At 40.0% G+C, this 24,583-nt stretch overlaps 1 protein-coding gene across 1 annotated transcript in view; it reads right to left on the reverse strand.

Annotated features, from left to right (window-relative positions):
- The window catches only part of PSMD1 (proteasome 26S subunit, non-ATPase 1), a 75,798-nt gene that overhangs the window by 46,911 nt on the left and 4,304 nt on the right, over positions 1–24,583 (reverse strand). The window contains exons 5-16 of the mRNA XM_042795982.1: positions 23,725–23,930; positions 22,340–22,483; positions 21,296–21,522; positions 19,528–19,588; positions 17,686–17,814; positions 15,415–15,503; positions 14,669–14,747; positions 13,700–13,873; positions 12,633–12,744; positions 11,740–11,936; positions 11,057–11,152; positions 10,469–10,533 (exon numbers count right to left, since the gene is read on the reverse strand). Of these exons, the coding sequence (XP_042651916.1) occupies positions 10,469–10,533; positions 11,057–11,152; positions 11,740–11,936; positions 12,633–12,744; positions 13,700–13,873; positions 14,669–14,747; positions 15,415–15,503; positions 17,686–17,814; positions 19,528–19,588; positions 21,296–21,522; positions 22,340–22,483; positions 23,725–23,930 (1,579 nt within the window). The remainder of the gene's footprint in view (positions 1–10,468; positions 10,534–11,056; positions 11,153–11,739; positions 11,937–12,632; positions 12,745–13,699; positions 13,874–14,668; positions 14,748–15,414; positions 15,504–17,685; positions 17,815–19,527; positions 19,589–21,295; positions 21,523–22,339; positions 22,484–23,724; positions 23,931–24,583) is intronic.

The following is a 24,583-nucleotide window of genomic DNA, read 5'->3' on the forward strand; positions in this document are numbered from 1 at the left end:
TTACTCTCACATACACATGACCCTGGTATTGTCAGATTTGTCACAGAAAACTGCCCTTTGTTCATTTCATACTAAGAAAATGAGAGCATTAAACCAAAATAGGACAATACCACATCAATGATCATGAGTAAAACAGGATCATAAGTAAAGCAGCGTCTGGAACATCCCTTTAATTTATATGAACAAACTTCCTTTTTTATACCATTGGAACTTCAGTGGAAGCCTTCCTTCAGCCAGTATAGTTCACACAAAGTAGAAAAGTCACAGATAGAATAGCTATTTCACTTGAAAATTAGAGATTTTGAGAGGCAGCAGAGACAACAGTACTATCTAGATCTGCACACATTCTCAGTTTAGTTTAGCTCAAAATAATTTAATTGGACTAATGGCATAAAATTAGAGGTCCCAATCTGCACTCTCTCAAACATGCTCAAGTCTTCCATCAGAACACAAAATTCATAGAAAGAATAGCTCCTCACAATCCCTAAACACTACCAGAGTCTACCATCTGGGAAACCAGGAGCTTCTGACAGTTCCAGACCATCTCTCTTCACGAAGGGAAACTGGATTAACCCAAAGTATTGGAGTTCTCACAGTAAAACAGCCAGATCACCATTTTTTTTTTTTTATAGTTTCCCTTTACAGTAATATTTTCAGCTCAGGCTTTATTGTCATTTTTAACATTTTCAGAACTCTTTACTTACACACTAAAATTATGTACAGCAAAAGGCTTCAATTTTTTTATCTGCAGAACAGCAAGTACTAAAGATAACATGTCCTTCCAGCATTTATTTATATATATTTAATTTAAAACATATGCAAGTTCAAAACAGAGCCTAATGTAACAACTGTCAGAGAGTTCCAGGAGAAAGAATTAAAAATACCACTGTGGTACTTCCAGTAAGTTGTCTCCTTCCGCCCCTTTTTGGTGATAGTCACTAGCCACTTAAGTTAGAATAAGCTCTAACCGCTCTTACTCCTCTTTCATTAATCAAAATTTGTTTAAGAGGATCCTGTAGTTAAAAGGTAGAATTGATGGATTGCTATAGCTGTGAAGGATGCCTACATCTAAAAATATTTGAGAATCAGAAGCCTTTAATAAGACCTAAATTACTTTGAAGCTCAAGGGGGGGAGGGAGTAGGAATAAAACAAACCCAAAACCCCCCAAAACTTCCAGGTACATAGTTGAAAATGTCACAGACTAGTGTCTCATTTAACCAAAAGCAAGCACTCTGGAACCGAGTAAAAGTGCAATCACATCCACACACAGAGTAGTCACAACAAAAAAATTTAAAACATCATTTCCAATACAGGAACCAGCCTTCATGAGAACACCAAGAGGGAAACAACACAGCACCATTCTTGAGAGGTTATTTCTCAGCAGCCAGAGAGCAAGAAGTCTTTGAAAATTCTCTTGCTACTCAAATAAATTAATGCAAATTAAACAAAAGACATTCATACATCAGGCAGCAATCATCTACTTTCAGTAACTTAAATTTTCCCTTTCCAGCAGCAACACCACAGCTGGCTCACAGCACCTGGAAAAAGCAAGAGGTAACTTAGTTCTCTTCTGTCTGACCCTGTTCTTGTACAACTGTCAGTCTGCAATCAGCAATGACACGAGGAGTAAATTGCCCTAAGTGTCCCACAGAGAACGATTTCAAGGCCTCTTTGTAACCAGTGGTTGGTTAGACTCCACCAACAGGAAACAATCCTTTAAAAAGCCTCACCCAGGAAACATGTATTTTGTCAAGCCAGCACATAGATTTCTCAATTTTACTAACTGTAAATAGCAGCTCAACATGTTCCCAGTTACTGAATTTAGTCAACAACAAAACTCAATCAAGAGGACTAGTGACTAACCAAATATCCAGTCTTCCTATAGAGAAAGGAAATTCCTCCACAGACAGAAACACATCATCAAGAAAACATGCATATTCCATTTACCACGCTAAATGCAAAAAGAAATTGCTTGTCCACTGACAAAGCAAACAATCTAAGAATTCAAGTAACAGTCTTGGAAAGCATAAAGAGAGAGGGAGAAGAAAGATGAAGAGAAGATGCAGAACTATGAAATAAAAAGACAAAATAACAGAGAGCAGAGATCTTGTTTTAGCAACTGTATCTACAAGAACAGATTTGAACAAAGACATTGCCTTCATTAGCAAGACATGACTGAAAATAAGAGAGTCACTGCAAGCTACTGTAAGAAAGCACAACTTTGTTGTATGGTAACTAAGGACAACACCGCTCGTGTGGTGCTGACAAGTGAGACAGGAGGCTCAGGACTACATCCATGAGCATCACCTTTAAGTAACGCATAAAATATCTCACAGCCAGCATGTAAAAATATGAGAGTATTTTTATTGCTTCCAGCTTCCTTCATAAAGATAACAGCCTAAATAATAATTGATAAAAGTTTTGCAGTCATTTGCTAGCAGAACACAAGACCTCTTTACAGGAGAAACGGGTCATGCACTTCCCATTTAACAAAAAAAAAAAAAAAAAAAAAAGACAGTCCTTTCTCTTAAGTGAAATGCTCTCAATTCTTTCAGAATCTGGCCCATGCCAAACCAACTACCCGGCCAGCTCTATGGCTATAAAATAACAACTCACGCAATTACTTATTTCAGCTTTCCTCATCATCACAGAAACTTTTAGCTGACATAATTAGTTTATTTTTAAACTACTTGAGAAGCAAGAGACAAAAGTCAAAGCTGATGTGCAACATACACGCACTATGGGAAGAAATACATTTTAGAAGAACAGTGGACAAGTATGGGGTTTTTTTGCTGTTTAATTATTTAAAGTACACTAGGAGATATTTACTCAATGTTCCGGCTGCCTATCTAATTAAAATTACAGCACAGATATGGACATAAGGGCTACATATAAATACATCCACCTCAACAGTCTTGCAGCGAAGAAAACAGTGGAATCTGAAGACTAACAGAATGAGAGCCTTGAAATGCAAATAAAGGGAATAGCTTAAAAAAACTCAAACAAAACAAAAAAACTCGGACATAACCAACCAAGCAAAATCCCAACCTTTCAGCCACCCTAAGAAACAGAGGAGCAAGAAATTCAGCTAATCTCAACTGTGGTGATATAAAACACCTTTTGTGAAGCCAGTCCCAAACCATCTAGTGTTCTATAAGCTGCAAGCCTTTAGTTCAGATTCTATCAGAAAACTTTTAGGCAGCCACAAAAAAATCACTCATCACTTACTTTGTATTCTCCAGGTATAAAACTATTCCTAACCACACCACACCTGGCCATACTACTATCAATTTTCAAATGCATCAAAATACAGTTAAAAAAAGCCAGTGTTAAGCAGAAGTCAAGGTACTGAAAAGAGAGACTGATGCTATAAAGCTGTATACTAGCACACAAGAGGTACACTGACTTTTTATGGTGCTTCATAGAAAATGTCATTTTCACACACCATTTTCTTATTGTGCAAAAATCCACAGCACTGCAAGCTAGTATGAGAAAGCAAAAGCATTATTCCCCTAAATCTCTTCCTAGGCTGTCATATGTAACATCAGCCTTAAAAGGTAGAGAAGTGCAAGCACAGTAAACCTGGTAACGGCATACTGAATAACCTGGGACACTGGAGCCTGAAGAGGCAGCATGCTTACCAGAGCTCTTCTGGCTCTCTGCCTTGCAAGCTGGAGCCAGGAGTCCCGGAGTTCTGGCCAGTTCTCAGGACTGATTTCATATTACCATGAAACATTAGACTTCTTTCATCATATTGATAAAGATGCCTACATACAACTACGAGACACCCGCCTTGTTTTACTTCCCCTTTGGCTCTTTAAGTAACCACGAACATGGCAAAAACAAATCAGGAGAGAAGTAATTTCCACATTTTTGTCTTTGCATTTGACACCATGATGTTCACTGTCAGTGTCCGTTCCCATAAGACACTCTGTTTTCTCCAGTTGCAAAGAGAGGCTTTTGCTCTGCAGAACAGGAGAGGAAGCTTCTTTCATTTTTAAATGGGAAGCTAGTTACAAAAATAGTAAAGATGGCTTGCTGAAAATGTCCATTTTTTCTCTTTTTTTAAAATAATTCACATCAAACCCTTTTTGTCTAGCCACATTTAAGATTACTTGCATCCAGGTATTAAGGTCCTTTCCAACCTCTGAAAAACATCATGCTCTTGAAAATTAGGTTTTTGCTCTCTGAAGGATCTTCTTTACAAATGCTCTAGACAAGTGATAGCAATTCATTTTCTAATTCATTAAACCCTGAAAAACAAATGAGCCTTTTATTCTCCAAGATGTACATCAACAGTCCCTAATAAATTCCAACAGGAAGTTTTTGCCATAAAAAAAAAATAATTCATCGACTTAATTTAATGGCTTGAAGAATCTCAGCATTTTTGATGACTTAATTTGAAACTTCAGTTGCTGAACAATAGTTTTAAAGCAACTTCAGTAATTTGGGCAGACAACCAATCTAGTTAGAAATTGCACTGCTTAAAATGTTTAGTTACTCAGTTAAAAAGCCTTAGTGTATATAATTTGAGAAACTGAAAATATTTTTCTGGAATTAGGTGTTTGTGTGGGAACATACTAGACTGGTTTCTCTCCCTCTTCTAACACACACTGTGATTTAGTGATCTGAAAATCTTTATATATATAAGCTTAATATGCTTATCATAGGCACTGTAGGCAGTGTTTTTAGGCCCTAAAGATCAAGTGACTTCCTGAAGGAACACTTTTGAGTTTTCAGCAGGGTACAAGCTAGGCTGAAGAAACTCAGATTTAAACCAATCATATTAATTTATTTATCTGTGTAGACATTACAGTAGGAAGTTAACTCTAGCTGAGACTTTCAAAAGCTCCCAAGTGACATAAGGCTCTAAGTCTTATTTTCCAAAGTAAGTAAAAATCTCATGCATACCAATAGTCTAGAACAAAGATAGAACAATAGCAGGGAAAGAATTAATGCAAGATGTCACAGTGTATCATTTGAAACCATGAATATATTTGTGCAATCTGATTGTACAGCTACAGTTTTCATTAGAAGTTAGATTAGTTTTGTCAGAGATGCCAGGGGAATTCTTCAGTGTTTGATCAGTGAAGACACACAGCTCAGTTTCCATTTTCATACCTGGAGATAAAAGCATTTTCAAATCCAAAAAGACTTCAGTGAAAGTCTAAGGCTTCTTCTGATTATACTAAGATTTCTGTTACTATTAACCTTTCACTGAAAGGGACCCTCATTCTCCTCCCCCAGGAAGACAGAATAAGACAAAGGTAAAACAGGTTGGAGGGCAAACAAAACCCTTTTAATCTTTCCTACACAAGAATTAACAAGCAGGTATGTTTCACTAAATTCCTCTTTTTCACAGTTAATACACTGAAAAAGTCACTGGTACAGATCACATGAGAGTGATTGTTAGCCTTAAACTCAATTACCCAGAAGATCTGCCATCTGCCTACTGGATAAAGGTAGGCTGTAGGAGTTAAAGAAAACAAACTGTCCAAGTCTTCCTGGAACAAAATCCAAGTATCTGTGTTTGCTTTAAAACAAATATATAGTGTTAAAATACCAAGGGCTATGTAAACACAAAGAATACAAAAGCAGGAAACATTACTATTTCACTTGCATCATCCTAAAATGAAGAACTGAACATAAGCCATACAGAGTTCTCCATGTTTGGATTGCCTACACTTATCAGCCAAGACTACATCTTCCTTTTGGGACTCTCTAGAGGCTGCATTGTTCCCTCTCCTGCCCTTAGCCTTTTCCCAGCAACATTGCACCAAGGCAGAAGCAGCATCCCACAACTTTAAGTCCTACTACCCCGTGGCTATTATTTCCCTGGACTTAACTGCTACTAGAGCATTAAACCTTTTGATTTCATGCTTTCAAGCATGGCTGCATCCCACATTGAAGCCTTCTCCTGAACCTGATTTGTTTTATCTTTAAAACATCTACCACCTCATTCTGTATATAAAGTGTTTAGATACACTGCAGCATTGCTCTAACATATAACAATATAAAAATAAAGCTGACTACATAAACCAATCACATCTCACTCTGCAACATAAACAAAGATCAATTCACGATCTAAAGTGGTAAAAATAAAGATAAAAATAACTCTTTCCATTTTTAAAAAGTAAAACACTTTAAATTCATCATGTTTTCCATCTCATTGTAATAGCCTTTAAAAAAGCGCTGACCAGAAATCACAAGCACCTTAAATGCTGTTTTCACAACAGCCATGATAAATATTTTATAAACCACTTTAGTAGAAAGGACTAATAGAAACATCAACAATAAGGTAAGTTTGCTGTCTGTTAATCACTAGCAAAAGTATCAGGATTGGGAGAAAGAGACACGTTACAGTAGCCAAGTCAATACATCAATTATTTTCTTGCTATTTCACAACACAGCTACTTGTACAGCCATGCATCCTCACTGCTACCTCCAAACATCTCAAGCTTTATTTATGTCTCTGTACCATTTTTACAATGACATTTTACCTAAAAGTGTCTCCTGTAAGAGTTGGTAAATTTTAAAAAGAGAGATGATGTAAAATGTCTCAGGCTTTTATGCTGTACTATTTTGACTGTCTTGGTAGTTGTGAGGAGGAAGAAAGGAGGACATAGTTTTGAACCAACTCTTGCACTGGAGCACTTTCTGATAATTTAATATAGTTGCATGAAAATGATCAGTCACAAAATACATGACTAATGCCTAACTTCTGTAAGGCACTAAGCCGAGAGGGAAAAAAAGCCATACCAAGTCCTACAGTCATCAAGTTGTGCTTTTGATCCCCAGCCTGCAGACCCACAGACTGCTTCTAAACAGTCAGCAAAACCATAATCAACAGCGGCAATGCTGTTGGTCAACAAGCTTCAATTCTACATACCTGGCCCCCTGGAAAGCTTTAGAGAGTCCGAGAATAGAACAAGAAAGTTAGTATTGTGCTATATGAACAGGACCCCACAACATATTCTGCAGCTCAGGTAATATGACTGCTACTGCTTTGCTCCCTGCAGCAACTTGCCTGCAGACACACAGTCAGGCAAGCGTGCATCCAAGTGTGTAACTGCTATAGCAGCATTAACCCCGGCTCCCCTAATCCCTTCAAAACTCTCGCACCATCCTGACATCTTGAACACCGCAGAGTCCATCAGGTGTTCCTTACATGGCTTACTCTCAAGTACCACGCAACTTGCTGAGCAAATATAGCTAGTGAGCCTGTTGCAGAAGCAAGACTTTCACCAACTTTCCATATTTGTTCCAGGCAACAAAGACGACTTTGGAAAAGAATGTAAGAAGAAAACTGAAAGTGCATTTTAACAGTTTAAGTTATCTGACAAGATAAAAAGTATTGCAGTTGCAAAAACCCCCAACTAATTTAAAGAGAGCCATAACTACTGTTTTCACGTGGTATGTTAAGGAATACATAAATTCTTTTAAGAAATTATATGCTAAGGAAAGTACTCACCAGTGTAACTGGGTAATTTGGTATCTTTCACAACACAATAGAAAATTTATTCATGCAATTCTTAGGCAAAACTTAATAACCTATACTAGAACATCCTATCTAAACTTTGATTCATGAATTTTGAACGATGAAGTAGCCACACACATTCTTTTGTAGACTTTTCCAGTAATTAAAAAGTGCAAAAAAAAAAATCTAATAAAATTTCTGTGCTTAAAGAAAAAAAGTTAATCTTCAAGCAAAACCTTGTTGCTTTAAAAATTAAATGTCATGTTTTATTACATTACTGTCTATCACATTTTACTCTGTTACTGTGCTGCTTTCATTAACTCAGACCATAAAAACCAAGCTGTGCTTCTGAATGTACACAGGGTTGCATGTATGTGCTAGCAAGGAAGATTCACAGAGGTAAACAAGGGCAGAAAAGTCTTACAGAATGTTCTGCTATGCAAACATTATTACCTAAAAATAGCTAGCTTTGGGACATTTATGACACTTTTAGTTCATATTCAAGAAGAACATTTATTCACAGATAGCTGTAACAAAAGGAGAAAACAAACTATGTATTTATGACACAAAGTAAATTTGTGGGCTCTAACTCTGTCCGGAGCTCTGTCATGTTCACTAATGGTACTTTAAAGGAAATTACCACTCTCTGTGTAACCTCCACCCTAGATGGATTTTATTGTTCCTATAGGATGAACATACAGAAGCACAAGTCTGTGCATACTCCTGCTGCTGTTGTATACAAGCCAGCAGATAACTTATACCTCCAGCATGTTCAACCTTACAGTAATGGCATGAATTTCCCAAGAAAAATGTAGACCACATTAAACAAATCTATCCTCTTATTTCAGTCCTGACAGTTCCCTTTCAGGAACCACATGCAAAGAATTCAACAAGACCTCTTCTCAGAGCAGCTTTCAGTCACGTTCCTTCACCTAAGACATGATTAATTTCTGGGGCTTCGCACACTGCTAGTGGCCTTTAAGACAAGTAAATCCAGTTAGACTTCAGCAAACAACAATCGTAAGAAAGAGATGTCATGTTAATCATGAAATACCACAAACTCATAGCCTACTTGCTTTTTATGTCTCTGCACACCTGCAGTGTTGAGATGGGCCACAGTACACAATTAGTGCTAACTGAAAGTTTCAGCATACAGGAAAGGTAAAGGTAAAATGAGTTTCTAGAGCCCTACACCAGTGGACAATTTATTTCCAGGAACTGAAATACGGCTTTTGATTTATAATTAGAGAGAGTAATGTAGAGGGGGAATCTGTGGGGCCCTCTAAGCAGAAAATCCCTTTCATTGCTCCATGTGAATGCAGGGGTCTGGGCTAGACAAACCAAGGTATCAAGTGAAAAGTGTTAGCAACTACAAGAGCCTAACACAAGCCTTTTGCCTCCAGAAGCCAGTGATAATCAGCTAAAAAGTTTTAGTCCTCTGCTACCAAGTAAGGTAGACACTGGAATTTATATGGAAATGTTCCTTCCTATTGTGCAATCAGGTTTTGGACTGTACCCCTCTAGAGAGGGAAGAGGCAGGGTAAGAGCTGAACTACTGCGGAACAGGTGAAAGAGTCTTAGATGATGGATGATGTCACTCATTTCCTAATTGCTGGATATGGAGAGAATAGGCCCAGAACTATCTTGTCTCCAACAAGATGCCAGCACAAGTTAATGGTTTAGCTCAGAGCCTCGAAAGCTTCTCATTTTGGTAGGAGTTATCAATGTGCAATTAGGTTTTACTTTTGTTCTAAAGAAAAATTACACTGAAATCAGAGATCAAAAGTGCTTTGTCGCAACCTATTTGGAAAAAAGATGCCTGAAACTATGCAAGGCCTGCAAAGAATTTTCCTTCTGTACACAGATGCAGAAGCCAGTTAACAGACCCTTTGGTTTCAGGAGAGACACAGATCACTATGCAGCAGGGAACAATCTGTGCTCACTGAAAGTAACAGAGCAGAAGCTCTTGGGAGACATCTGCTGCCCACAGAGAGATTTAGTTCTGTTTGTAAACTACTTTTAATTGCAGCCAGAATATGTTTCAGATAAAATGGAATGGAGCAGAGTAATTTCTACGTGAGGAAGAACTTGGTTAATGACAAACTGACTGCTCCTATTGGTAACACAGTTTTTTAATACCAGCTTTAAGAACCTCTTATCCTGCTTTTTAGGAGGAATTTCCAGACTGCCACTAACCCAAAGAAGATGCAAACAGATTTTTAAATTACAATCCTGGACTCAAGTAGGCACTACCTCCTCTCAGGCACACTCAGAGGCTGCAACTTGGCTCACAGTGCTTGGATTACACAGATTACTGTATTAACAGATGAGGTGTAGTCCTTGGGAAGCCTTCTAATTCCCCAATCTAATAAAAAAAATCAAGACCTCTTACCTACGCAGCTGTAGAGCATGACAGAGCACTACAAAATACCAGTTCAGCAACACAATTAACTTTAGAGAACCAAAGCAAATATCATGACTGTTTTGTGATGGGCTTACACTACCACAACATAAGCCCAGTGACCTGCCAGGGTTTAACAGTGGATACTTAAAAAGCAACAAAGACTATTTCAATGTCCTTCTTGAGGTTATTTTTATTAAAGTTACAACCTCTAGGAACATTCTAGATAACAATTAGGAAGACGTTTTTGTCCGAGTACTGTTGCCTCTAAGAGGCCTGGCACAAGCACTGTATATTTAATTTTTAATTAACTCTCAATCCTGCAAGTATTAATTTTTCATTCTATTTGTCAACTTCATCTAACTCTATTCAGATAATTAAGCTGTAAATCCGGAAACCTACAGAAAGGCTCATTAAGCAGCTGCTGAACATTAAAGAAGGCTTCTAATTCTGAACCAAGTTTTAATCTCTCTCAATTTTTTGACTTTTCAACCTCCATTCAGTTAGCAATTAAGTCATCTGAGGAAAGCAATAGCATACACATTTCCTGAAAATGTAACAGACATCAAATTGAAGGCTGCAGAAGTACCTGAACAGAATGAAACCAAGTGACTCAACAGCTGCCCGCCTCACGTCATCATTCACATCACTCACCTATGAAATGGAAAACAGGACATTCAGAATATAGTTAAAACACTTGAGGCCAGTATAGTTAAAACATTTCGGGCCAGGTGCCAGGCACACAAGTTAATCAAAAAGATGGGATTACAGAGGAAGAAAGTTAACAATCACGTTCAGCCTTAGCTGAAACAGCCTCATCCTTGTTCACACACTGCGACAGCAAGCCTATCAAAGAGCCAACAGAGCTCATCTCTTACAGTTTAAGTTGGTTTTTAGCCCATCGTTACACAGACTATTGCAAATCCATTCCCAACTACTTTAGGGTAAAGTAGGTTCCTTTTTCGTGATACCAGGTTGAATATTCTCTTGCTGAAAGTCTACTTATAATGTCAAAAGACCCTGTTATTTCTACTCACAGTATTAAGGATAGCTTTCCTCACGTCACAGTCTCCGATTTGGACAAGAACATGAACATCATAGACACAAAGCCTGTCAAGATGATGTTCTTGCTCTCCACAAATTTCTTGTTATGTGCTTCTGAGCTCACAGTACTTACAGCCACGTGCAGTAGGCGCCTGATAGCCTTGTTGTTCCCTGAGCCACAGTATGCCATAGCAACAGTGTACATGCCAGAACGACGGAGAATTGGATCCTAGAAGATAAAGCATCAATATTTAACATCCATCCAAACAGGGACTCAGTAATTCTGTCTTTAAATCTGTTCCCCTCTTGAGCCTGGAATCTGCAAACAGGTAGCCTCACTGCTTAATTGTTTCTTAGGGATGAGTAACAGGACAATCATCAAAGCAGGGTTGTCATCACCAGTTTCAGGGGGACAGAAAGTTGCTATGCCACAGTCTGCCAAAGAGAGTATCTGGCAGATGTGTCATTCTGCTTCTTCTTCACTATCTGCTATTGACCACTACTAGATCTTGGAGAATGAACCATCTACAGTGAGCCTCAACCCAGGATGAGCTTCATCTGTTTTTACACCCTGTTCTACTCCTTGTTGCTGCTCACAGGACTATGAGGCTAAAGAAATACACAACTAAGCACTGTTGTTCTAGTATTTTTGATCAGAGTGAACCAACCTGTGAAACTGCCCCACTTCAGACCTATGTAAGAACTTCCCTGGTTCAAAACAGCCAAACCACCATAGCTGGAAATTTCACAGAAGGACAAGAAAGAAGGTCGCTTGTGTAACAAAAGGGCCAGAGATTAAGTCACAGCTAAACTTACCTTATCTCTGCAGAGACTCTCAATGAGAGCATCTGCCTCCTCCATCCTCCCGTACATGACCAGAGCAATTCCAACCGCAAGACCTCGCAAAATCTTTTCATGCTGGGTCTCCTGTGCATAGCCAACCATGTCCTCAATAGCCTGAGCATTTTTAGATCCCAACATAACCAAACCCAGTGCCAGGCCAGCTGCCTCACCTGCACAGCACAGAGAAAAAAAAAAAAAAAAAAAAAAAAAAAGAGCTCTGTTCACAAAAGCAATAAATATTGTATCTAGAGAATAGATACAGATGTAGGCCACCAGACGACCACATCCCAGCAACTCCATTATTCATGGCCAAATGTGCTTGTAATGATAACCTACCAGCCACAACTTAATGCTCTTCCCTATCAAGTTCAATTTTCTCTTCCTTGGGCCAGGAGCTGCTGAGATAATTTTCCTGTGAAGCCCTGCCAGTGTAGCAGTAGCCCCCACAAGCTTATCCAAGCCTATCTCTCAGCCAAAAAGGGTACATGGCTCTGGAGATCAACCACACTAAATTAAAAGCATATGACAAAGGAAAGAATAGAGCAAAATAAGAGACTGTTTAAAGACCTAGCATGTCTTATCAATACTTGGTATACTGCCACAGACCAGTCCTGACAGGACCTCTGAACATTACTGCCACAGACCAGTCCTGACAGGACCTCTGAACATTACTGCCACATAACTAAAGTATCATACTGACCAGGAAAAGGTCAGTAAATAAAATGCAGTTAAGGCAACCTAGAAGTGATCTATGCTGCTAACAGAAAACCTGGAAAAAAAAAAAAAAAAAAAAAAAAAGAACAAAAACCAAACAGATGCTTGATAAGGACTCATATGGTTATTTGCTTTGAAAGCAGAACATTTACCTGTCACTGCATCATCCTGGTATAGATTTGTTTTCAGCAAATCGTACACATCTTGACGTGCTGTCCCCATGGCAGCCAGACCCAAACCCAGGCTGCCACCATGTCGGACAATCTAGAGAAGCATATGCAAGTTCAGTCATCATAAAACAAGGAACAATACGGGTTCAGCTGAAGTAGGCATCTTTCCATCAACATAAAGCTGCAAACATTTAGCCCCAAATCACCCAAAATGGTTTCTTGACCTGTTAGAAATAACACTTTCTCTGTCCCAGGAAGTAACTCTGATGAAAGAGTCAGAAAACGGAACAGAAAGGGCAGTTCAAAAGCCCATGAACAATGAGTATCAGAAGGTTTACACATAGCACAAGAGACTTTCTAGTATCTTTAAGGTCTTTTTCCCCACCAAGTGATTATGTAAAACCATAAATCTGTGTCATGTGTAAAATTGCTGCCCAGTAATAGCTTTTGAATAGAAAGGTAAATCAGTACCCACTTAAACAGTCTTCATCCTCTTTTGTTCTTAACAGATGCAGGAAAGGTAGCACATTTGCATTAAAACAGTGGGATTCATTCACTGAATTCTTAAAGTAGTAGTGTGGAATTCCCCAAAGAGAAGAAGGGAACATGCTGCAAAAATACTACTCTATTCCTAATTTACAAAGAGATGTTTTGTAGAGGTCTACAAACAGTAAGCAGTGAAGTATACCACTTCTTTTTGTGTAAGATGCATTAAAACTACAGGGCAGCAGAGGCATTTTGTGGCTTATTCTTTTGACAGCTAAGCCATAAGCAGTAACAGTGCGTGAATACTGCAGGTCCACTACCAAAACAAAGTAGATATACAAGTAGTAAGAAAGATGAAGCTAGCTTCACTGTCAAATATGTAAAAATTTCCTAAAAATCTTACCTAAAATTTGAGCAATAAGTTGTTAAAGCCAAACTTTCTATTTAAGGACCACAGGAGGTATAAGTATCATTACTACTGTGACGGTTTTATTCTAAACCAGCTAGCACCCTTCTGGGTATTCTCAACAAAACAAAGGTTCATTACCGAACCCAGTACATACATCATTACTGGCATTCTTCAGCTGGTTCAGCAAATAGTCAATGATGTCCCCACCATGGTTAGCGTGAATGAGGCCCAAGGCATAGAGACCTCCGCCTTCCTGGTAGGCTGACCCTGGAGAGGTGTCCTTGGGTAAGTATGTTGCCATCAGCTGTAACGCTTCTTTCTCATGACCCTGTAATGTCCAGCGTCCAGCAGGAAGGGGAGAGAGTGGGAAGTGAAAGGTGAAAAAGCAGTGGATGCAAACACTTCACGATGATATGTTAACAATTCAGGAGAAAACACGTTATAGCCATTACTTTCTCCATAAAAATCAGCCTTTCAGTGCTGCACAATCAGCAAAGAATCCTTTTGTACTCAGGTTTTATTTACCACAGTACATGATTATTCATCAATCACTTGGTCACTTATCTAAATCAGGACAAATTTGGCATGGAGCTGCACAGATGCATTCACTAGAGCACTTTAATGAGGGCTGAGGCACACAAAACAATTACAGACTTCTTGCTATTTCAGAACAGCTTCAAATAAACCCTCCCTGTGAATGAATTTGAAGAAAATAACCACTACCTAGGTCACCATTCAAACTTAGTACAGTAAGGACTTTGGTATTGTCTCAAAACCACTTAAGAAATATACACCTGCAATTTTAATAGCTAGAAACTATTGATTGTTCAACTCAAAGGAAGAGAAGAGCTAGGAGGACAATTCTCTCCTTGAGCCAAGTTATCCTACCACCTTTTTGATGCTCAGCAAAACATGCCATAAACTACCTTCGATATTAGATGAGATTGACTTGACAATGCACAGCTCTTCTTTAGTGCAAAGACACAAACCATGTTACAGCTGTGCCTTGTAATACACTAGGTAAAGTGGAGTGCGGGCATCATTCAGAATCCCCATTTCAATGTTTTCAGTGTTCACTAGTCAAGCATTTATACTGAACAGAGGGAAATTAATGCAACGTTACCTTGTGTATAACACCCAAGCTGGCGGTAGCCGTAAACTTAGCCCAGTTAGTGGCCCTGGCCAGCCACTCCAAATTGTCTCTGGAAGACAAAACCAGGTTATACAAAGTTTTTCATACAGCCTGTTCCGCATCCTGCAAGCAGGGTTTCACAGCACTAAAGACTGCTTTCAAACCAGAAGACGGCTCCAGAAGGCAAGAAGGCTAACCACGTTTTCACTTTACACCTCTCTCCTCTTCATCAGCCCTGATTTTTGTCTGGTCATTGTCAAGCTTCCAGATACTGGTGATCTCAGTGGAAGACGGAAAACAACTGCTCAATATGCAGCCCATCAACCCTCTGGGAAAAACTCTAGCCTTTTCTGGAGCTTTCCTCAAGTCCTTGGTAAGGTCAGCCCTGACATTTCCTTTCCAAGAGTCATCCAGCACTGCCAGTCTCTACCAAAAAAGATACATCATCTCAGAAATCCTCTAACTAGTAAAAAAAGAGAACAGAAATTCCAGATCTCCACCCTCCAAACTACTCTTATGGTTAGCAGTACAAATAAAGCCAGTCTGTGAGGACAGAGAAAAGAAAACAATCCCAGCTTCTCCCCTCCGTCTCCACATTAGACTTCAGACCCTTTATTTATTCTTCTCTAAGGCTATCAGTTCTGCAGCCACTCTTTTGGAAGTATCAAACTAAGTAGAGCAACAATGTTGTTCAAACACCTCTAAATTACATAGGAGCTTCTTTGCCATAGATTTACCTAAGGAACTGGTCACTGGTTGTACCACAATGCATAAAGGAGTTTGCTATAACCGTTGCTGTATGACACACGGAATTCCGCACTGCATCCTGAAAGAACAAAAACAATCAGTATCAGCAGCCAGCAAAAGATACGCCCTAGGTCACTCAGCATGCTTGCCAGTACACAAGAACAATGGATTGTAATTATCCTCAATTTAACCGGCAATTTCCCTTTAATCAAAGTTAATAGATTGTTAATACATTCTAATATATCCTCAACCCATCTCTCCCGTGCAAATGAATCCTTTCTATGAGTTTCTGTCAGAGATGTGATTACTTCAATTGCATCTTAACTGGAGACCCCCCCCTGTTTCTGGTTCCCAGAACTGAGCACTGCAGAGCATGCACTGCTGACATTTTCAAGCCATCCCAGGAACACTATGCAGAATCACTCCCAAGCACTTCACCAGCAGATGGAAAAGATTTTCTAATACTTGTGAAGTGCCTCCTAAAATAGATGAACCCATTAACAAGCATCCTCTACCATTTTTGCAGATGAAGGACATCTCATTTCACACAGAAAAAACTTCTCCTACAGTTTCTAATAATCATTTAGTTTGAGAGTCTAATTTACCTATAAGCTTTCATTTGCCCACCCTTGAGTAATACCTTCCAAAACAAAACCAGTTACTCAATTCACTAGCACTGCCCGCATTACAATATCTGATCAATTTTGTCTTCAATGTGGAAATATTAGTCTCTGAGCACATATCAGGATTTCTTTAGCCAAACTGAAGGCGTGGTCTCACGTAACACCTCAACCAAGATACCAATGTACTGTAACCTACAGTCCTGGATGACTCCCTCCTCCCCAGCCAGCAGCATTTGCAATTTATCAGTCATGGAGCTAGAGGGTGAGTTTGCCCATCTTACTGACTAGATGGAAATTAAACTGTTGAGTCTGTGTGTGTGGTATGGATTTCTGGTAGCAGGGGAGGGGGCTACAGCGGTGATCCCCTGTGAGAAGCTTCTCAAAGCTCCCCCAGCTCCAAGTCAGACCCACCTCTGGCCAAGGCTCAGTGAATTAGTGATGGTGGCCACACCTCTGTGATAACATATTTAAGAAGGGGAACCTGGGAGGAGGACTTGTAGTTGTGAGGAGGAATTCTGAAGGAAACACCTATGCAAACATAGAGGTCAGTGGAAGAAAGAGGGGGAGGGAGGTGTGCCAGGGCAGAGACTCCCCCGCAGCCCATGGTGAGAAGGCAGGCTGTCCCCCTGCCACCCATGGAGGTCCATGGTGGAGCAGAGGCACACCTGCAGCCTGTGGACGACCCCATGCTGGAGCAGGTGAGTATGCCCAAAGAAGGCCAGGACTCTGTGGAAAGCCCTGCTGTTGTAGTTCGGTGCTAGGAGGACTACAACATGTGGGAGGGACCCATGCTGGAGCTGTTCATGAAGAGCTGCAGCCTGTGGGAAGAACTAACGTCAGAGAAAGTTCATGGAGGACTGTCTCCTGTGAGAGGGACCCTGTGCTGGAGCAGGGGAGGAGTGCGAGGAGTCTTCCCCCCTGAAGAGGAAGGATGATTGGAAACAACATACCCATTCCCCAACCCCTGCTCCACTGGGGGGCAGGAGGTAGAGAAATCGGGAGCAAAACTGAGCCTGGAGAAGAAGGGAGGGGTGGGAAGAAGGCGTTTTTAAGATGTGGTTATACTTCTCACTGTCCTACTCTGTTAAGTGTTGTTGTTGTTGTTAGTGTTTGAATTAAACTGATGTTCTTTTTCTTCCCCTAACAAGTATGTCTTTTGGCCGTGACCATAATGAGTGAGTCATCCCTTCCTGTCCTTAGCTCGATTCCTCAACTTTCTGCTTTATTTTCTCCTTCCCATTCATGAGGTGGAAGGGGTGAGTGAGCAGCTGCATGGTGCTCAGTTGCCCTCTGGGCTCAAACCATGACACAAACCCACAAAAAAGAGGAGGGAGAAAAGGATTAGTCTCTATAACCAACAGGGGAAAAAAAGAAAATCAACATGCTATTGGCAGCCTATTATTAGGTCATACTAGTTGTAATTTGATTATATGGTCTTTTCTGCAATCAGCTCTTCAGCCTCACAGATTTGAGTTTTAGATGTAAATTTATCATGACTAAAATACAGATTTGTATCCTCAAAACCCAGAGAGGCCATGCTAAAACATAAGATGATGTTGTAACATAACAACGTGGTCAAAACAAACACAGATTGAATCAGATGAATCCAAGACAACCATATCTAACAAAGCCTCTTACCTTTGTGTTCTTGAGGATCATGAGGTCTGTATTGTTGTTTCGTATTAAAAACTGCAGATGTAACTCAATTGCCATTTCCCCACTTAAAATTTTAATCATTTTTGAGATCTGGTCCTTAGGCTCTGGGTTCTTCACATACAAGCAAAAAGAACAAAAAATATTAGAACCCAACTACACTGCTGTTAAAATAGAGTTAATGAGAAGACACTCTGGTATGTTCCCATCACCATATTCCAAATCTATCAGGCTTTAGGACTGAAAGAACATTGTTTCTACCCTTGCTGAACAAGACCAAACCTCCCAGATAATCAGGTCCTTTTGTGCACAACAATGCAGGTGGGAGAAGAGACTCTTTGAAAATAAATGTATTCTTTCATTGAAAGCAAAAGGATATGACTGACATCTGATATTCTGCACGCTGCTGTTTGGCCTTACAGATACAGTGAATCTCCTTCAAGAGCCAACCACTTTTATAAATGTGAACCTGTATTTCCATGAAAGTTTTAATGGAGAGGACCATAAAGCCACAAGACTGCATGACCCTGCTGAACTGCAGCATCATTCTTGTGAGCTAGAGGCTTTATTTAGAACAATGGCTAGTAGAACTAGGAATCTCTAATACATTCATCATCCAGAGCTCTTTGAGAAAGCCTCCTTCTTCCTCATGATAGAAGTTTCCACAGATCAAGTTTCAACTGAAGTCCCTTCTGAGCAGGGTGAAAAGTACACTGCAGCTCTTTGTTAGCTGGTCAGAGACCAGCCAAGCATGAGTAGTTCAGCCCTTAAACTAATCCCCTCAATTCTAGACAGCATTCTGAATTGTGGAAGATTAAGCTCAAGAATATTTCTGGCCACATAGATCATTTTTATGTACTCGTTCTTGGCACAGTCAGCAAGGCCAATGCAGCAGAAACTGATTCGACACCTTTCCTGAACAAATGCACTGTTTACTGGTTCCTTGATGGGGCAAGAAACTCAAATCCTTTTGTTTTTCTTGTGGAATATAATTTCAAGAAAACACTTCTGTTTGCCCTTGATTTTCAAGTAATCTGCAAGAATCTCTCAAAGATTCCCAAGTCTATTTTGCAAATGTGCACCATGGGAAAAGAGGAAAAAAAAAAAAAACTTGTATTGGGCTTTAGCTTTCCTCTCTAGTAGCATTTCCCTTCCTCAGCATTAGATGCGTCAGAATTGCATTAGCCATTCTACATGCTGAAATGCAATTGTGTGTGCATGTTAGAAGTGAACTCACTTTCTCCAATACTTGAGAAAAGAAACTAAACAAAAAGATTCTAACCAGCTGGCCCAGCAACACAGTCACTGTGCTAACCAGAGGCAACACCTTCCTCCTTCATGTAAAAGAAACTACATTATGTCAGCATCCTCTCCTGCCATTCCTGCAGAACAGAATCAGTTCTATCCAGCCAGAACTACAGTCGAATTTCAGGAGAAGAAAAAAAAAAAATGCATCAAGCTAATTTATCAGATAAGGTTCTCATCAGCAGGCAAATTTCAGGCCCTTTCTTCTGGAATGAGTTAATTATTTCAATATCAACAAAAAGCAAACACATGAGCCAAGTCCTCCTGTCCCCTTTTTCAAGGCTCAGTAATTCCTGCCAAAATCTACCCGCTTCCCACTCACCCCCAACCTTCAGTATCTGAACTGCTGGACTTTCAGACTGCCAGATATTTGGTCCTCTGAGATCATCTGTCACCATGTCCCCAAGCGAGACAGAAGTGGAATTCTATTCTTCCTTAGCCAAACCAATTTAGTAACCCCAGAGATTCAAAGAGAACATGTAAGAAAAACTATGCAAGGCATATTTTGGAAACAGTACTCACAATTTCTGCAGACTTCCCCGCACAAGCGCTTCCTGGTTTCTCTTCTGGTTCCATAGCATCACTGAAATAAAATAAAAACAAAAAATGCAACCCAGTTCATTGCTCATAACTAGTCAAGAACTGCAACTATGGCTGAACACTGTCCTGAAAGAGTAGCCTGGGATTTGGAGACAATGACTGGAAACAGGACTTTCACAGGACAAGGACTGACTATCTGGAGGTCACTGACAAGAAGTAAACTCCTCCCCAATTCAATTTTCAGGGAATTTGAAAACAAATGCCCAGAAAACCCCACCCTCTTATTCTATCTATAGTAGTAACAAATACAGAGATGCTTGTAGAGAATGAACAGACAGAGATAGGTGAGAAAACAAGGCAGCAAGGATAATTACATCCTCACCCAGAAGCCCTGAGCTCATCCTTATTAGGATGGATGCTAGACTGTTGAAATGGAAATGGAGCATATTAAGCTGTTGTTAGCACCTTGTTCTAATGCTTAAAGGGGACCTGCAGGAAAGAAGGGGAAGGACTCTATCAGGGAGTGTAGTGATAGGACGAGAGGTAAGAGTTTTAAACTAAAAGAATGCAGATTCAGATTAGATATAAGAAATTCTTTACTGTGAAGGTGGTGAGACACTGGCACAGGTTGCCCAGATATGTTGTGGATGCCCCATCCTTGGAAGTGTTCAAGACCAGGTTGGATAAGGCTTTGAGCAACCTGGCCTAGAGGAAGGTGTCCCTGCCCATAGCAGGGGGGTTGGAGCTAGATGGTCTTTAAGGTCCCTTCCAACCCAAACCATTCTGTGATTCATAGGCTGACTTATAAACTATTCTGTGCCTCTGCTTTTATTTCACTGGAAGAGACGGCAGAAGAATGCTTGCTATACCCTATCACTGATTCAAAAGCATTTAGACCCAGTTCCTTACAGCTGCATAAGCCATCATATTTAACCAGCCTCAATCTAGGGCAGCATTCTCCACCACGTGCTACCAAAGACAGTGCAGGAATCAGGTTGTATACAGACATGACAGCCCTAATGATTAAAGAGCAGATGGAGCACAAACTTCTTTCATGCTGCCCCTACATTGGGCAGCAGCCTTAGCATGGATTGGCCGATCCTCTAAAAACAGATTTAAAACAAAACTATCTATGTCAATTACCTGTAAGCCATCAGAAGAAAAAATAAAGAAGATGGAACAGTTAGTGCTAACTTTGGTTTTCTTAATAGTGGCTTCCTGCAGCCAAGATCCAAAATTCAGACTACATCTGAACTAGCTCTTTTTAACTGCAAGTAGAAAAGGGTTTGTAACACTACAGTACCATCTGCGCTCACTCTTCCCACAAGCAGGTAGCAGACCACAAGCTAGGATGTGAAACCAAACTTGCATGTAGCTGTGATGAACTTTTTGCTTGAACTCTCCCCTTCCTTAGCTTTACAAGCTGCTGCGAAGACCATGCAACATCGATGTTCATGAGTAATTCACACTATTGCTTAATGAATTACTGCTCATTAGCTGAGTGACAGTAACTGCACTACACTTAGCCCAACTGCAAAGGTAAATGCGTTCTTTCAAAGAACAATGGATTCTGGTAATATACACTTTTGCTCTGAGCAAATAGCATGTCCTGTCTATCATCCTGCTTAAATGAAGGCGAGTAACTCGATTGCCTGTAATAGGCATCCATACACAGAACAGGAGGCTCCCTCAGAGCAGGACTGCAACCAAACAATTACCAATTACCCCTCTTCTCGAGCCAATCTCTCACCTGTCTTTCTCTGATCCAGGGACGGTGCCAGTGTTGGTGGACCCAGGCACAGAGGCAATAGGAGTGCCAACCGTGCGGAGATTCTGAATCACAGAAGACAAGAACTGCTGGCTAGCACTTTCATAGAGATCAAAGCAAATTTGGTAGGCCATGAGAAGGTTATCTTCCTTCACCAGTTTTTCCAAGATGTCGCTCACAGCCTGTGGGTCATCCAGGAATATCAGGCACTGAGCAGGAGGAAGGGAAGAACAGGAAAAAAAAAAACAAAATCAGATGACATTATGTACTTCAGAATGAAAAAGCAACACTACCTAAGGCCACACTCCATTCCCCCCATTCCCTCACCTGCTGCTTCCACAGAACACCCCTTCAAAGAAAGAAAAATTCTCTCTGTCTCTCACAGGAGATAATAAATGTCTTTGAAGAGTTCGCATAGGTCAGTTTCAAAACAAGACCAAGTATTACAAGTTCAAGACAGACCATTCAAACCTTCCTATTTCTGCAGCTTTAGCTTTGGAAACTGACAATGTTGTCCTACTAAACACAGAAATTTCAAAAGCACATTAAAGAAGTAACAGTCATTTGTAGGGCACAGGCTTAACACTCCTGAGTCACATGTATATGGCATACTAAAACTGGCAAAGGCCTGAGAACATCTGAGTAATTTCATAACTGGATGTCTAAACACTTTCAGTCAATGGCTTACCAAAACACAAAGTTCTGTAAATGTTCTTTGGAGGAATAAATAAAATTCCAAGCTGTGAACCTACCATCTGATACTCCCTACACAGGCTTGAAATATTCTGCCACTTGTCTACGTTTCCAAACTGCCTTTGAACTTGTTTCTTTCTCTATAAATTGATCAAATGAGCAATATTTGCATCTCTTTCTCAAGTTGATCTCTTTGACATATATTTGAAACACACAACCAGGAAAAGATACTTTATTTAACTGAAAAAAAAAAACAGATCAGGTTGATTTAAGTCAAATACTTCTAAAGAAGAGTAACTTTTGATTGATCTTTAAACATCACTCTGAGTTTACCTGGCACACGTTGATGAAGTCTGGTTTCTCCAGATTCATGTAGATTTTAACTAGAACTCTCAAGACTTTATTACGGAACTGTTTATTCTGCATCAAAGACATACAGAGCTTCAAGCTGTAGGCTAGCATCCCAGGAACATCATTCTGAAATAAAATTCAGGGATATCCAGTCTAGGTTTGGACTGACAAGCAGGATTTAGAAATTAAAATAAAGCTACCACCTTTCCATTTTAAAAATCAGAGCAAAAGACATACACATATAAACCTTCACAGTTTCCTTTCCCGTTTTCAGAAAAGTTTATTTGTAGGTGTATAGCGGTTTAAAGAAAAAAATACTACCAAAAATGTACAGGACCAATACCTATTTCCCTTTCTTCATGTCTCTTGTTTGAACAATCATTCTTGAATGCAGTGAAATTCACTGCACTAACATAAAATGTCAGCAAAACAAACCACGCACCACACCAAGAAAAGATGCCCAGCACACCTATTTCTTGCTGGAGATTGAGAAAGAGATTCTGTTACTACACTTCAGAAAGGTAACTTGAAATAAGGGATTCATAATGGGTAATTAGTAAATACATAGGACAGTAAACAGAACAGAGAGAGCGAGATGGATGCCTTCTGATTTTTCCCATATAAAGAAAGGGGAGATCTCCAAAAACAAGTGAAAACTGCAAACTGAAAAGTGGCGAAATTTAAAGGATTTCAACACTGTGTCTGGCATTTGATTGAGATACTGCAGCATAGCAAGATTACATTCAACCGCTGAGCTGCTGCACGTGACTACAGGCATGCTGCCCTTACTGCAATTACTAGGTAACATGCCTTACCTCAAACCCTCAGTGAAAGATGCTAAAGCCAGACTGTACTGCCTTGCAGTCAGGGCAGGCTAAGACTGCACACAGCCACTTACTGAAAATTAGAGCAGCTCACACAGCTACTGGATTTTTTTGTTTTGCCTGACACACACACAAAAAAAAAAGTCACTTACCTATCCCCAAGGATCCCTTCCCCCAGTGAATTACAGCAGATGACAGCCACGGCAAAATAAAAAGAGCTGTTCTCTACGGTCTGCCTAGTCCAGTATTGTATCTCTGCTAGTAGCTGACAGGGAATAACTTAAGAGAGCACAAAGCGAAGCTTCCTGGGAGTATTCCCCCAGCAACTTGAAGCTCAGGGATTTCTTAAAGGCCTCTATTCTTGATAGCCCTGAGTGCCTCTGCCTTCTATGAACATGCTGAACTGAACACCCCTGAGTTTCATCTTTTATTCTGTTCATACAAAACAGGGCAAGTTCCAAAGCAACATGGATCTTGTACGTCACTTCTGGATCCATACCTTGAAGAGACTAGCTACATGCACCTCCTGCCTCTTGCACATACCGATTCAAGGATGGTTTTCTCAAAGATGTCCAGCCTGCGTGTCTCTAGAGCAATGCCAATGGCCTGCTTGTACTTGTGGTCATCCAAGCACCGCTGAAACATTTTGTTCACTATCCCTTCTAGCCTTTCATCAACAGGTTTCTTCTCCCCTTCTGGCAGCTCCGCATTCTCCACACACTGCTTGGTATAGTGGTCGATACATTTTGCTGAAAAGATATTGAACAAATATGCGAGGGGGAAGTCAACTTCCTGGATACTTGCAGTTTTTTACAGACAAAAAGACCAGTATGTGCATACACATATTCTACCAGCAAATACAGCATACGGGAAACAACACAAAGGTGAGGCACAAGAACTATTTGTGTAGTCACATACAGATGGCAGTGCAAGATACTTACATGCTCTCCTAACAAACTCTGGTTTAGTTCTGAAAACAAGTAGGTATTTTTAAAACAGAACCAAGGACATGATCTTTGTTCAAGTGGCATGATATTTTAAATAAATGAAAAACAGCAGTAAGAGAATTCCTAGCTCCACTGTAAGCACTAGCTGGGGAGACTGAAAACCAGCCCTGGTCCATCATATTGTGTACAAGGTAAGTGATACCAGCAGACAAGACTTTTAAAAGACATTTAAATTATACATGCATTCAACATCTGACATGTTATCTTGTTAAGGGTGGATGAAAAAAATTGTACCCTCAGTTAGGTGTGCAGCTACGCTTATTAGCTGATTATTTACGAAGATATGTCTAAATTGATAACAACATTAGCACACAAATGAGAGAAAGGACAACAAATAACCGAAGAAATTTTCCTATTAGGAACTCACAATAGATTAAGGATTAAGAATAGGGAAA

This window comes from Tyto alba, unplaced genomic scaffold, assembly GCF_018691265.1.
Source record: "Tyto alba isolate M040663 unplaced genomic scaffold, T.alba_DEE_v4.0 Super-Scaffold_10, whole genome shotgun sequence".
NCBI classification, from domain to species: domain Eukaryota; kingdom Metazoa; phylum Chordata; class Aves; order Strigiformes; family Tytonidae; genus Tyto; species Tyto alba.